We start from the raw sequence: 9,967 nt of genomic DNA on the forward strand, positions 1-9,967 counted from the left end.
AGAGCAAGAGCCCAAGAGCCAAGAGCCCAAGAGCAAGAGCCAGAAGCCCAAAGCCAAGACCAAGAGCCAAAGAGCCCAAGAGCCAAGAGCCCAAGAGCCAAGAGCACAGAGCCCAAGAGTCCAAAGCCCAAGAGCCCAAAGAGCCAAAGCCCAAGAGCCAAGAGCCAAGAGCCAGAGCCCGCAAGAGGCCCAAGGCCCGAAGAGGCCCAAGAGCCCAAGAGCCCAGAGCCCAACGAGCCCAAGACCCAAGAAGCCCAGAGCCCAAGAGCCAAGAGCCCAAGAGCCCAAGAGCCAAGAGCCCCCAAGAGCCAGCCCAAGAGCCAGCCCAGACCAAGAGCCCACAGAGCCAAAGCCCAAGAGCCCAAGGCCAAAGGCCAAAGAGCCAAGAGCCCAAGAGCCAAGAGCCCAAGAGCAAGAGCCAAGAGCCCAAGAGCCCAAGAGCCAAGAGCCCAAGAGCCAAGAGCCCAAGACCCAAGAGCCCAAGACCAAGAGCCCAGAGAGCCAAGAGCCAGAGCCCAAGAGCCCAAGAGCCAAGACCAAGACCCAAGAACCCAAGAGCCCAAGAGCCAGAAGAAGCCCAAGAGCAAGAGCCAAGAGCCCAAGAGCCAAGAGCCAAGAGCCCAAGACAAGCCAAGCCCAGCCCAAGAGCCCAAGAGCCCAAGAGCCAAGAGCATAGAAGAGCCAAAGCCCAAGACCAGAGCCCAAGAGCCAAGACCCAAAGCCAAGAGCCAAGAGCCCAAAGCAAGAGCCCGCCAAGAGCCAAGAGCCCAAGAGCCCAAGAGGCAAGAGCCAAGAGCCCAAGAGCCCAAGAGCCAAAAGCCCAAGAGCCCAAGAGCCCAAGAGCCCAAGCCAAGACCCAAGAGCCCAAGGCCAGAGCCAGAGCCCAAAGCCAAGAGCCCAAAGCCAAGAGCCCAAGAGCCCAAGAGCAGAGCCCAAGACCACAGAGCCCAAGAGCCCAAGAGCCCAAGGCCCCAAGGCTCCAAGAGCCAAAGCCCAAGAGCCAAGAGCAGAGGCCAAGAGCCCAAGTAGCCAAAGCAAGAGCCAAGAGCAAGACAAGAGCAAGAGCCCAAGAGCCCAAGAGCCAAGAGCCAAGAGCCAAGAGCCAAGAGCCAAGAGCCCAAGAGCCAAGAGCCCAGAGCCAAGAGCCAAAGAGCCCAGAGCCCGAGCAAGAGCCCAAGAGCCAAGAGCCCAAGAGCCAAGAGCCAAGAGCAAGAGCCAAGAGCCAAGAGCCAAAGAGCCAAGAGCCAAGGCAAGAGCCAAAGCAAGAGCGCCAGAGCCCAAGAGCCAAGAGCAAGAGCCAAGAGCCAGAGCCCAAGAGCCCAAGAGCCAAGAGCCCAGAGCCCAGAGCTCAAGAGCCAAGAGCAAGAGCCCAAGAGCCAAAGCCAAGAGCCCAAGAGCCAAGAGCCCAAAGCCAAGAGCGTCAAGGAGCCAAGAGCCAAGAGCCCAAGAGCCCAGCAAGAAGCCCAAGAGCCAAGAGCCCAAGAGCCAAGAGCCGCAAGAACCAAGAGCCAAGAGCCAAGAGCCAAGCCAATAGCCCAAGCCAAGAGCCAAGAGCCCAAGAGCAAGAGCCAAAGAGCCCACGAGCCCAGAGCGCAAGACCCATAAGGCCCAAGAGCCCAAGACCCACGAGCGCAAGAGCCCAAGAGCCCAAAGCAAGGCCCAAGAGCCAAGAGCCAAGAGCCCAAGAGCCAAGAGCCCAATACGAGCCCAGCCCAATATCCCAAGCCGCCCAAGAGCCAATAGAGCCCAGGAGCCAAGAGCCAGAGCCAAAGACAAGAGCCAGAGCCCAAGAGCCCAAGAGCACCCAAGAGCCCACAGAGCCAAGAGCCCAAGAGCCAAGAGCCCAAGAGCCAAGAGCAAGAGCCCAAGAGCCAAGAGCCAGAGCCCAAGAGCAAGAGCAGAGCCAAGAGCCGCAAGAGCCAAGAGCAAGAGCCAACCCAGAGCAAGAAGCCCAAAGCCCAGCGCCCAGAGCCCATGAGCCCAAGGCAAGAGGCCAAGAGCCCAAGAGCCCAAGAAGCAAGAGCCAAGAGCAAGCCATAGACCAGCCAGAGCAAGAGCCCTAGAGCCCAGAGCAAGAGCCCAAGAGCCCAAGAGCCACAGAGCCAAAGCCCAAAGCCAGAGCAGAGCCAAAGCAAGAGGCCAAGAGCGCAAGAGCCCATATAGCCAAGAGAGCCCAAGACCCAACCCAAGAGCCCAGAGCCATAGAGCCGCAAGGCCCAAGAGCCCAGCCCCAAAGCCCAAAGCCCAAAAGGCCCACAGCCCCGAAGAGCCCAAGCCCAGAAGCCAAGACCCAAGACCAAGAGCCCATAGAAGCCCAGCCCTAAGAGCCCCCAAGGAGCCAAGGCAAAGCCCAAGAGCCCAAAGCCCAATGCCCAAAAAGAGCCCAAGAGCCAAGAGCCCAAGACCAAGAGCCCAAGAGCCAAACCCAAGAGCAAGGCCCAAAGCCCAAGAGTCCAAGAGAGCCAATGAGCCCAGAGCAAAGCCCAACTAGCCCAGAGAAAGCCCCAAGCAGCCCACAGACCCAAGAGCGCAAGATGCCCAGCCGCAGAGCCCAAGAGCCAAGAGAGCCCAAGAGCCAAGACCCAAAGCAAGAGCCCAAGAGCCAAGAGCCCAGCAAGAGCCCAAGCCCAAGCCCAGCCAAGAGCGAGCAAGAGCCAACCCAAGAGCCCAGAGCAAGAGCCCAGCCCCAAGAGCCAGAGCCAAGAGCCCATAGAGCCAAGAGCCCAAGAACCCAAGAGCCCAAGCCCAGCAAGAGCCCAAGAGCCAAGAGCAAGAGCCCAAAAGAGATTCCCGCACAACCCAAGAGCCCAAGAGCCCAGACCCAGAAGCAGCCAAGAGCGCCAACAGCAAGAGCCCCAAGACCCAAAGCCCAGAGCCAAAGCCCAAGAGCCCACGAGCCCAAGCCCAGAGTGCCAGAGCCAAGAGCCCAAGAGCCCAAGAGCCCAAAGAGGCCCAGAAGCCCAAGAGCCCAAAGAGCCCCTAAGAGCCCAAGAGCCAAGAGCCAGAGCCCAGACCCAAGAGCAAAGCCCAAGAGCCCAAGAGCCCAAAGAGAGCCCAAAGTCCAGGCCCAAGAGCCCAGCCAAGAGCCCAAAGCCCAAAGCCCCAATAACCCAAGAGCCCCCAAAGCAAGATGCCACAAGAGCCCAAGGGACCCAAGAGCCCTAAGAGCCCAAGACCAGAGCCCACCCCCAAGGAGAGCCAAGAGCCCAAGAGCCAAGAGAGCCAAGAGCCCAAGATGTCCCAAGAGCCACAGCCCGACCAGGCCCAAGGAGCCAAAGCCCAAGAGCCCCAAGGACGCCCTCAAGAGCAAGAGCCCAAGAGGCTAAGAGCCAAGAGGCCCAAGCAAAGCCCAGAGCCTCAAGACGCCCAAACACCAAGAGCAAGAGCCCAGCCCAAGAGCCAAGAGCCAGCCAAGAGCAGCTCCAAGATTCCCAGAGCCAAGAGCCCAGACCCAAGAGCCCAGAGCAAGACCCCAAGCAAGGAGCTAATGAGCCCAAGAAGCCCCAGGAGCCCGAGCCAAGAGCCCAAAGCCACAAAGCCAAGAGAGCGAGCCCAGAGAGAGCCCAGAGCCCAGCCAAAGACGCCCAAGGCCCAAGCCAGGAGCCCAAGAGCCCAGAAAAAGAGCCCAAGAGCAAGACGCCCAAGACCCAAGAGCCAAGAGCCCAAGAGCCCAAGAGCCAAGAGCCCAAGAGCAAGAGCCAAGAGCAAGAGCCTATACGAGCCAAGAGCCAAGAGCCAAGAGCCAAGACCGCCCAAGAGCCCAAAGAGCCCAAGAGCCCAAGAGCCAAGGCCAGAGCCAAATTGAGCAAGATCCCAAGCCCAAGTAGCCCAAGAGCCAAAGCCCAGAGCCCAAGAGCCCAGAGCCAGGAGCCCAGCGCCAATTGGCCCAAGAGCCCAAAGAGCCTCAAGAGCGCCCAGACCCAAGAGCCAATGACCACAAGACCCAAGAGCCAAAGCCCCAATGATGTACCCCAAATGGTGCCAATAGCCCAAGTACGCCAAAGCCCAGCCAAGAGCCATAGAGCCACAGAGCGGTCAAGGCATCACACGATCGACAACGAAAGCTTTAAGAGACCCACAGCAGCCCAAGTAGCCACCCAAGAGCCCAAAGAGCCCCATGTATGCCCAAAGAGCACATGAGCCCAAGAGCCCAAGAGCCAAAGAGCCCAGAGCGTCAAGAGCCCAGAGCCAAGCCCGAGCCCGCAATTGAGCTCCAAGAGCCCAAGAGCCCAAGAGCCCCCAAAGCCAGAGCCCAAGAGCCCAAGGCCCACAATCCCAATGAGCCCAACAGCCCATAGCCACAGACCAAGAGCCAGAGCCAAGAGCAACCAAGAGCAATGGAGCCAGAGGAGCCCAAAGCAAGATGCCCAAGATGCTCCAAGAAGCCCCAAGAGCCCAAGAGCCCAAGAGCGCAAGAGCCCAATTAGCCAGAGCCCAGAGCCCCAAGAGCCAGAGCCCACCCAAGGAGCAAGAGCCCAAGCCCCAAGAGCCAAAGAGCCCAGAGGCCCCAACGAAGCCAGAGCAAAGAGCCCCAGAGCCCAAGAGCCAAGAGCCCAAGAGCCCAAGAGCAGAGCCAGGCCAAGCCCAAGAGCAAGGCAAAGCCCAGAGCCAAGAGCAGAGCCCAAGAGCCAGAGCCAAGAGCAAAGCCCAGAGCCCAGAGCCAAGAGCCCAAGAGCCAAGAGCCCAAAGCCCAAGAGCCCAGAGCAAGAGCCTCAAGAGCCCCAAGAGCCCAAGAGCCCAAGACCCAGAGCCGACCAAGAGCAAGAGCCAAGAGCCCAAGGGCCAGAGCCCAGAGCCCAAGAGCCAAGAGCCCAGAGCAAGAGCCAAGAGCCCAGAGCCCAAGAGCCAAGACCCAAGAGCCAAGAGCCAAGAGCCCAAGAGCCCAAGAGCAAGAGCGCAAAGCCAAGAGCCAGAGCCCAGAGCCAAGGAGCCAAGAGCCAAGAGCCAAAGAGCCCAGAGCAAGAGGCCAAGACCCAAGAGCCCAAGAGCCCAAGAGAGCCAAAGCCAAGAGCCAGAGCCAAGAGCCAAGAGCCCAAGAGCAGACCCAAGAGCCCAAGGCACGAGCCCAAGAGCAAGAGCCAAGGCCCAAGAGCCAAGAGCCAAGAGCCAAGAGCCAAGAGCCCAAGAGCCAGAGCCCAAGACCAAGAGGCCAAAGAGCCCAAGAGCCAGAGCCCAAGAGGCCAAGAGCCAAGAGCCAAGAGCCAAAGCCCAAGAGCAGAGCCAAGAGCCAGAGCCCAAGAGCCCAAGAGCAAGAGCCCACCAAGAGCAAGAGCCAGAGCCAGAGCAGAGCCAAGAGCCAAGAGCCCAAGAGCCCAAACCAGAGCAAGAGCTCCAAGAGCCCAGAGCCCAAGAGCAAGAGCCCAAGCCAGAGCAAGAGCCCAAGAGAGCAAGAGCCAGAGCAGAGCCCAGAGCCAAGAGCCCAAGCCAAGAGGCCCAAGAGCCCAAAGCCCAAGAGCCAGCAAGAGCCAAAGAGCAAGAGCCAAGAGCCAAAGCCCAAGAAGCCCAAGAGCCAAGCCAGAGCCGAAGAGCCAAGACCCAAGACCAAAGAGCCCCCAAAGCCCAAACCAAGACCCAAGGCCAGAGCCCAGAGCCAAGGCAAAAGCCAAGAGCCCAAGAGCAAGAGCCGCAGCCCAAGAGAGCCAGAGCCCAAGAGCCCAGCCCACGAGCAAGAGCCAGAGCCAAGAGCCCAAGAGCAGAGCCAAGGCGACAAGAGCCAAGAGCCAAGAGCACACACAAGAGTCACAGCCCAAGAGCCAAGACCAAGAGCCCAAGAGCCCAAGAGCCCAAGAGCCAGAGCCCAGAGCCAAAGCTCCAGAGCCAGAGCCAAGGCAAAAGCAAGAGCCCAAGCGCCCAAAGCCAGAGCCCAAGACCCAAAGAGCCAAGACCAAGAGCCAAGAGCCCAAAGAGCCCAAGAGCGCAAGCCAAAGAGCCAAGAGCCCAGAGCCAGACAAGAGCCCCAAGAGCCCAGACCAAGAGCCCACGAGCCAAGAAGCCAGAGCGAGCCCAAGAGCCAGGCCCAAGAGCCAAGAGCCCAAGACCCAAGAGCCAGAGGCCCAAGAGCCCCAAAATCCCAAGACCCAAGACGCCAGAGCCTCAAGCAAAGCCAAGAGCCCAAGCCCAAGAGCAAGAGCCAATAGCCCAGCCCAAGCCAAGGCCCAACGAGCAAGAGCCCAGCCAAGGCCAAGCCCAAAATGCCCAAGAGAAGAGCCAAGCCCAGCCCAAAGCCAAGAGCAACAGCCCAAGAGCCCAAGCCCAAGCAAAGAGCAAGAGCCAAGACCAAGAGCCACGACCCAAGAGCCAAAGCCCAAGAGTCCCAAAAGAGCCCAGACCCAAGAGCCCAAGGCCGAAGAGCCAAGAGCCACGAGCCCAGCCCAAGAGCCTCAAGAGCACAAGAGCCCAAGAGCCCAAGAGCCCAAGAGCCAAGAGCCGCAGAGCCAGAGCAAGCAGAGCAAGAGCCAAGCCCAGAGCGGCAAGAGCCCAAGAGCCCAAGAGCCCCAAGCCAAGAGCCCAAGGCCCAAGAGCCCAAGAGCCCAAAGAGAGCCGCAAGAGCCAGAGACCAAGAGCCAATGACCCAAGCGCCCAAGCCAAGACCCAAGGCCCAAACCCAAGGCGGCAGCTCCAAGAGCCAGAGCCAGAGCCCAGAGCCCAAGAGCCAAGAGCCCAACCAGAGCCCAGAGCCCAAGGCCCAGAGCCCGAGTCCCAAGAGCCAATGAGCAAGAGCCAAGAGCAAGAGCCCAAGAGCCAAGAGCCAAGAGCCGCTAAAGCCAAGAGCCAAAGAGCCAAGAGCCAAGAGCCCAGAGCCCAAAGGAAGAGCCCAAGAGCCCAAGAGCCCAAGAGCCCAAGCCAAGAGCCAAGAGCAAGAGCCCAAGACGCCAAGAGCCAAGAGCCAAGACCCAAGAGCAAGAGCCTCAGAGCCAGAGCCCAAGGCCCAAGAGCCAAGAGCCCAAGAGCCCAAGAGCCCACGAGCCAAGGACCCAGGCAAGAGCCAAGAGCCAAGAGCCCAAGAGCCCAAGAGCCAAGAGGCCAAGAGCCAAGAGCCAAGAGCCAAGAGCCAGAGCAAGAGCAAGAGCCCAGGCGCAAGAGCAAGAGCCCAAGAGCCCAAGAGCCAAGCCAAGCCCAGGCCCAAGAGCCCAAAGCCCAGAGCCAAGAGCCAAGATCCCAAGAGCCAAGAGCCAAGAGCCCAAGAGCCCAAGAGCCCAAGAGCCCAAGAGCCCAAGAGCCCAAGAGCCCATAACCCAGAGCCCAAGAGCCCAAGAGCCAAGAGCCAAGAAGCAAAGGCCCAAGAGCCCAAGAGCCAAGACCAAGAGCCCAAGAGCCAAGAGCCAAGAGCAAGAGCCCAAGAGCGCAAGACCAAGAGCCCAAGAGCCCAAAGACCCAAGAGCCAAGAGCCCAAGAGCCAAAGCCAGAGCCCAAGAGCAAGGCCAAGAGCCCCAGAGCCCAAGAGCCAGAGCAAGAGCCAGGCCCAAGAGCCAGAGCAGAGCAAGAGCGCCAGACCCAAAGCCAAGAGCCAAGGCCCAAGAGCCAGAGGCTCAACGAGCCAAGAGCCCAGAGCCAAGAGCCAAGAGCCAAGGCCAAGAGCGCAATGATCCAAGAGCCAAGGCCCAAGCCAAGAGCCCAAGGAGCCCACGAGCAAGAGCCAAGAGCCCAAGAGCCAGAGCAGAGCAAGAGCCCAAGAGCCCAAGAGCCAGCAGGCCAAGAGCCAAGAGCCCATAGAGCCCAGAGAGCAGAGCCCAAGAGCCCAATAGCAAGAGCCCAAGAGCCACAAAGCCAAAGAGGCCAAGAGCAAGACCAAGAGCCAAGAGCAGGCCCAAGAGCAAAGGCAAGAGCCAAGAGCCAAGAGCCAAGAGCCCAGAGCCAAGAGCCCAAGAGCCCAAGAGCCCCAGAGCCAAGAGCAAGAGCCCAAGAGCCCAAGAGCCCAGAGCAAGAGCCAAGAGCCCAAGAGCCCAAGAGCCCAAGAGCCATAGACTCAGAGCCAAGCCAAAGCCCAAGAGCCAAGAGCCAAGAGCCAAGAGCAAGAGCCCAAGGCCAGAGCCAAGAGCCCAAGAGCCAAGAGCCCAAGAGCCAAGAGCCAAGAGCCAAGAGCTAAGAGCCAAGCGCCCAAGAGCCAAGAGCTCGCAAGAGCCCAGAGCCAAGAGCCAGAGCCCAAGAGCAAGAGCCGCAAGAGCCCAAGAGCCAAGAGCCGAGCCAAGAGCCCAAAGACCAAGGAGCCCAAGAGCCCAAGAGCCAAGAGCCCAGAGCAAGAGCCAAAGAGCCAAGAGCAAGGGGAAGCCCAAGAGCCAAAGCCTCAGAGCCAAAGAGCCAAGAGCCAAGAGCCAAGAGCAAGAGACCAAGAGCCCAGAAGCAAGAGCCCAAGAGCCCAAGAGCCAAGAGCAAGAGCCAGAGCCCAAGAGCCCAGAGCCAAGAGCCCCAAGCCAAGAGCAAGAGCGAAGAGCCAAGAGCCCAGAGCCCAAGAGCCCAAGAGCAAGAAGCCCAAGAGCCAAGAGCCCAAGAGCCCAGAGCCCCAAGAGCTAAAGCCAAGACAAGAGCCCCAGAGCCAAGAGCCAAGAGCCCAGAGGCAAGAGCAAGAGCCAAGAGCAAGAGCCCAAGAGCAAGAGCAAGAGCCCAAGAGCCCAAGAGCCAAGAGCCAAGAGCCCAAGACCAAGACCCAAGAGCCAAGAGCCAGAGCCCAAGATGCCCAAGAGCCCAAGAGCAAGAGCCAAGAGCCAAGCAGCCCAGAGCCAGAGCCCAGACCCAGACCAGAGCCAAGAGCCGCAAGAGCCAAGAGCAAGGCCGCAAGAGCCCAAGAGCCCCAGAGCCAAACAAGAGCCAAGAGCCAAGAGCCCAAAGCCAAGAGCCAAGAGCCAAGAGCCCAAGAGCCAAGGCCAAGAAGCCAAGAGCAAGAGCCAAGCGCTCAAAGCCAGAGCCATAGAGCCAAGAGCCCAAGAGCCAAAGCCCAAGCGCCCAAGCCCAAGAGCCAGAGCCCAAGAGCCAAGAGCCCAAGAGCCCAAGAGCCCCAAGAGCTCTAAGAACCAAGAGCCAAGAGCCCAAGAGCTCCAGAGCCCAAGGGCAAGAGCCAAGAGCAAAGAGCCAAGAGCCAAGAGCCAAGAGCCAAGAGCCCAAGAGCCCAAGAGCCAAAAGCCAAGGCCAAGAGCAAGACCCAAGAGCCCAAAGCCAAGAGCCCAAAGCCAAGCCCAAGAGCCCAGAGCCAAGAGCCAGAGCCAAGAGCGCAAGAGCCAAGCGCCCAAGAGCGAAGAGCCCAAGAGCCAAGAGCCCAAGAGCCAAGAGCAAGAGCCAAGAGCCCAAGAGCCCAAGAGCCCAAGAGCATCAAGAGCCCAGAGCCCGAGCCAAGAGCCAGAGCCAAGAGCCCAAGAGCCAACAGAGCCCAAGAGCCGCAAGAGCCAGAGCCAAGAGCCCAAGGCCCAGATGCGCCAGAGCCAAGAGCGCCAAAGAGCCAAGAGCCAAGAGCCCATAGAGCAAGATGCCCAAGAGCAAAAGAGCCAAGAGCCAGAGCCAAGAGCCGCAAGAGCCAAGCCAAGAGCCAGAGCCAAGAGCCAAAGCCAAGAGCAAGAGCCAGAGCCCAGAGCCGAAGAGCCAAGAGCCAAGAGCCCAAGAGCCAAGCCCAAGAGCCAGGAGCCAAGAGCCAAGAGTCCTCAAGAGCAAGAGCCCAGAACGCAAGGCCCAAGAGCCCAAGAGGCCAAGAAGCCCAAGAGCCAAGAGCCCAAGAGCCCTAAGAGCCAAGAGCCAATGAGCCAAGACCCAAAGCCCAAGAGCAGAGCCAAGAGCGCAAGAGCCAGAGAGCCAAGAGCCCAAGAGCCGCAAACCCAAGAGCCAAGAGCCAAAGCGCCCAAAGAGCAGAGCCAAGAGCCCAGAGCCGCAAGAGCCAAGACCCAAGAGCAAGAGCCAAAGAGCCAAGAGCCCAAGAGCCCAAGAGCCCAAGAGCCCAGAGCCAAGAGCCCAAGAGCCCAAGAGCCAAGAGCCAGAAGCCAAG

The 9,967-nt window shown here is 59.9% G+C and overlaps 3 protein-coding genes across 3 annotated transcripts in view; all 3 read left to right on the forward strand.

The window, feature by feature from the left end:
• Positions 1-2: 2 nt before the first annotated feature.
• Positions 3-4,140, forward strand: LOC112561480 (neurofilament heavy polypeptide-like; the record flags this gene model as incomplete). The annotated part of the gene is made up of 6 exons (XM_025234006.1): positions 3-53; positions 413-589; positions 2,120-2,343; positions 2,993-3,125; positions 3,158-3,631; positions 3,811-4,140. Coding segments are annotated over 6 exons (1,389 nt in total), but the record flags the coding sequence as incomplete, so codon positions are not given.
• A 138-nt stretch (positions 4,141-4,278) lies between these two features.
• On the forward strand, positions 4,279-5,456 carry LOC112561481 (pollen-specific leucine-rich repeat extensin-like protein 1; the record flags this gene model as incomplete). Its single annotated transcript, XM_025234007.1, has 3 exons — positions 4,279-4,590; positions 4,879-4,965; positions 5,373-5,456. Coding segments are annotated over exons 1-3 (483 nt in total), but the record flags the coding sequence as incomplete, so codon positions are not given.
• Positions 5,457-6,566: 1,110 nt separating this feature from the next.
• LOC112561482 (FK506-binding protein 4-like) overlaps positions 6,567-9,967 on the forward strand; it is a 3,885-nt gene continuing 484 nt past the window's right edge. Inside the window, exons 1-3 of the mRNA XM_025234008.1 lie at positions 6,567-6,683; positions 7,746-7,895; positions 8,711-8,818. Coding sequence (XP_025089793.1) covers positions 6,567-6,683; positions 7,746-7,895; positions 8,711-8,818 — 375 coding nt within the window. The remainder of the gene's footprint in view (positions 6,684-7,745; positions 7,896-8,710; positions 8,819-9,967) is intronic.

The sequence above is a fragment of the Pomacea canaliculata genome, linkage group LG4 (assembly GCF_003073045.1).
Source record: "Pomacea canaliculata isolate SZHN2017 linkage group LG4, ASM307304v1, whole genome shotgun sequence".
Lineage (NCBI taxonomy): Eukaryota > Metazoa > Mollusca > Gastropoda > Architaenioglossa > Ampullariidae > Pomacea > Pomacea canaliculata.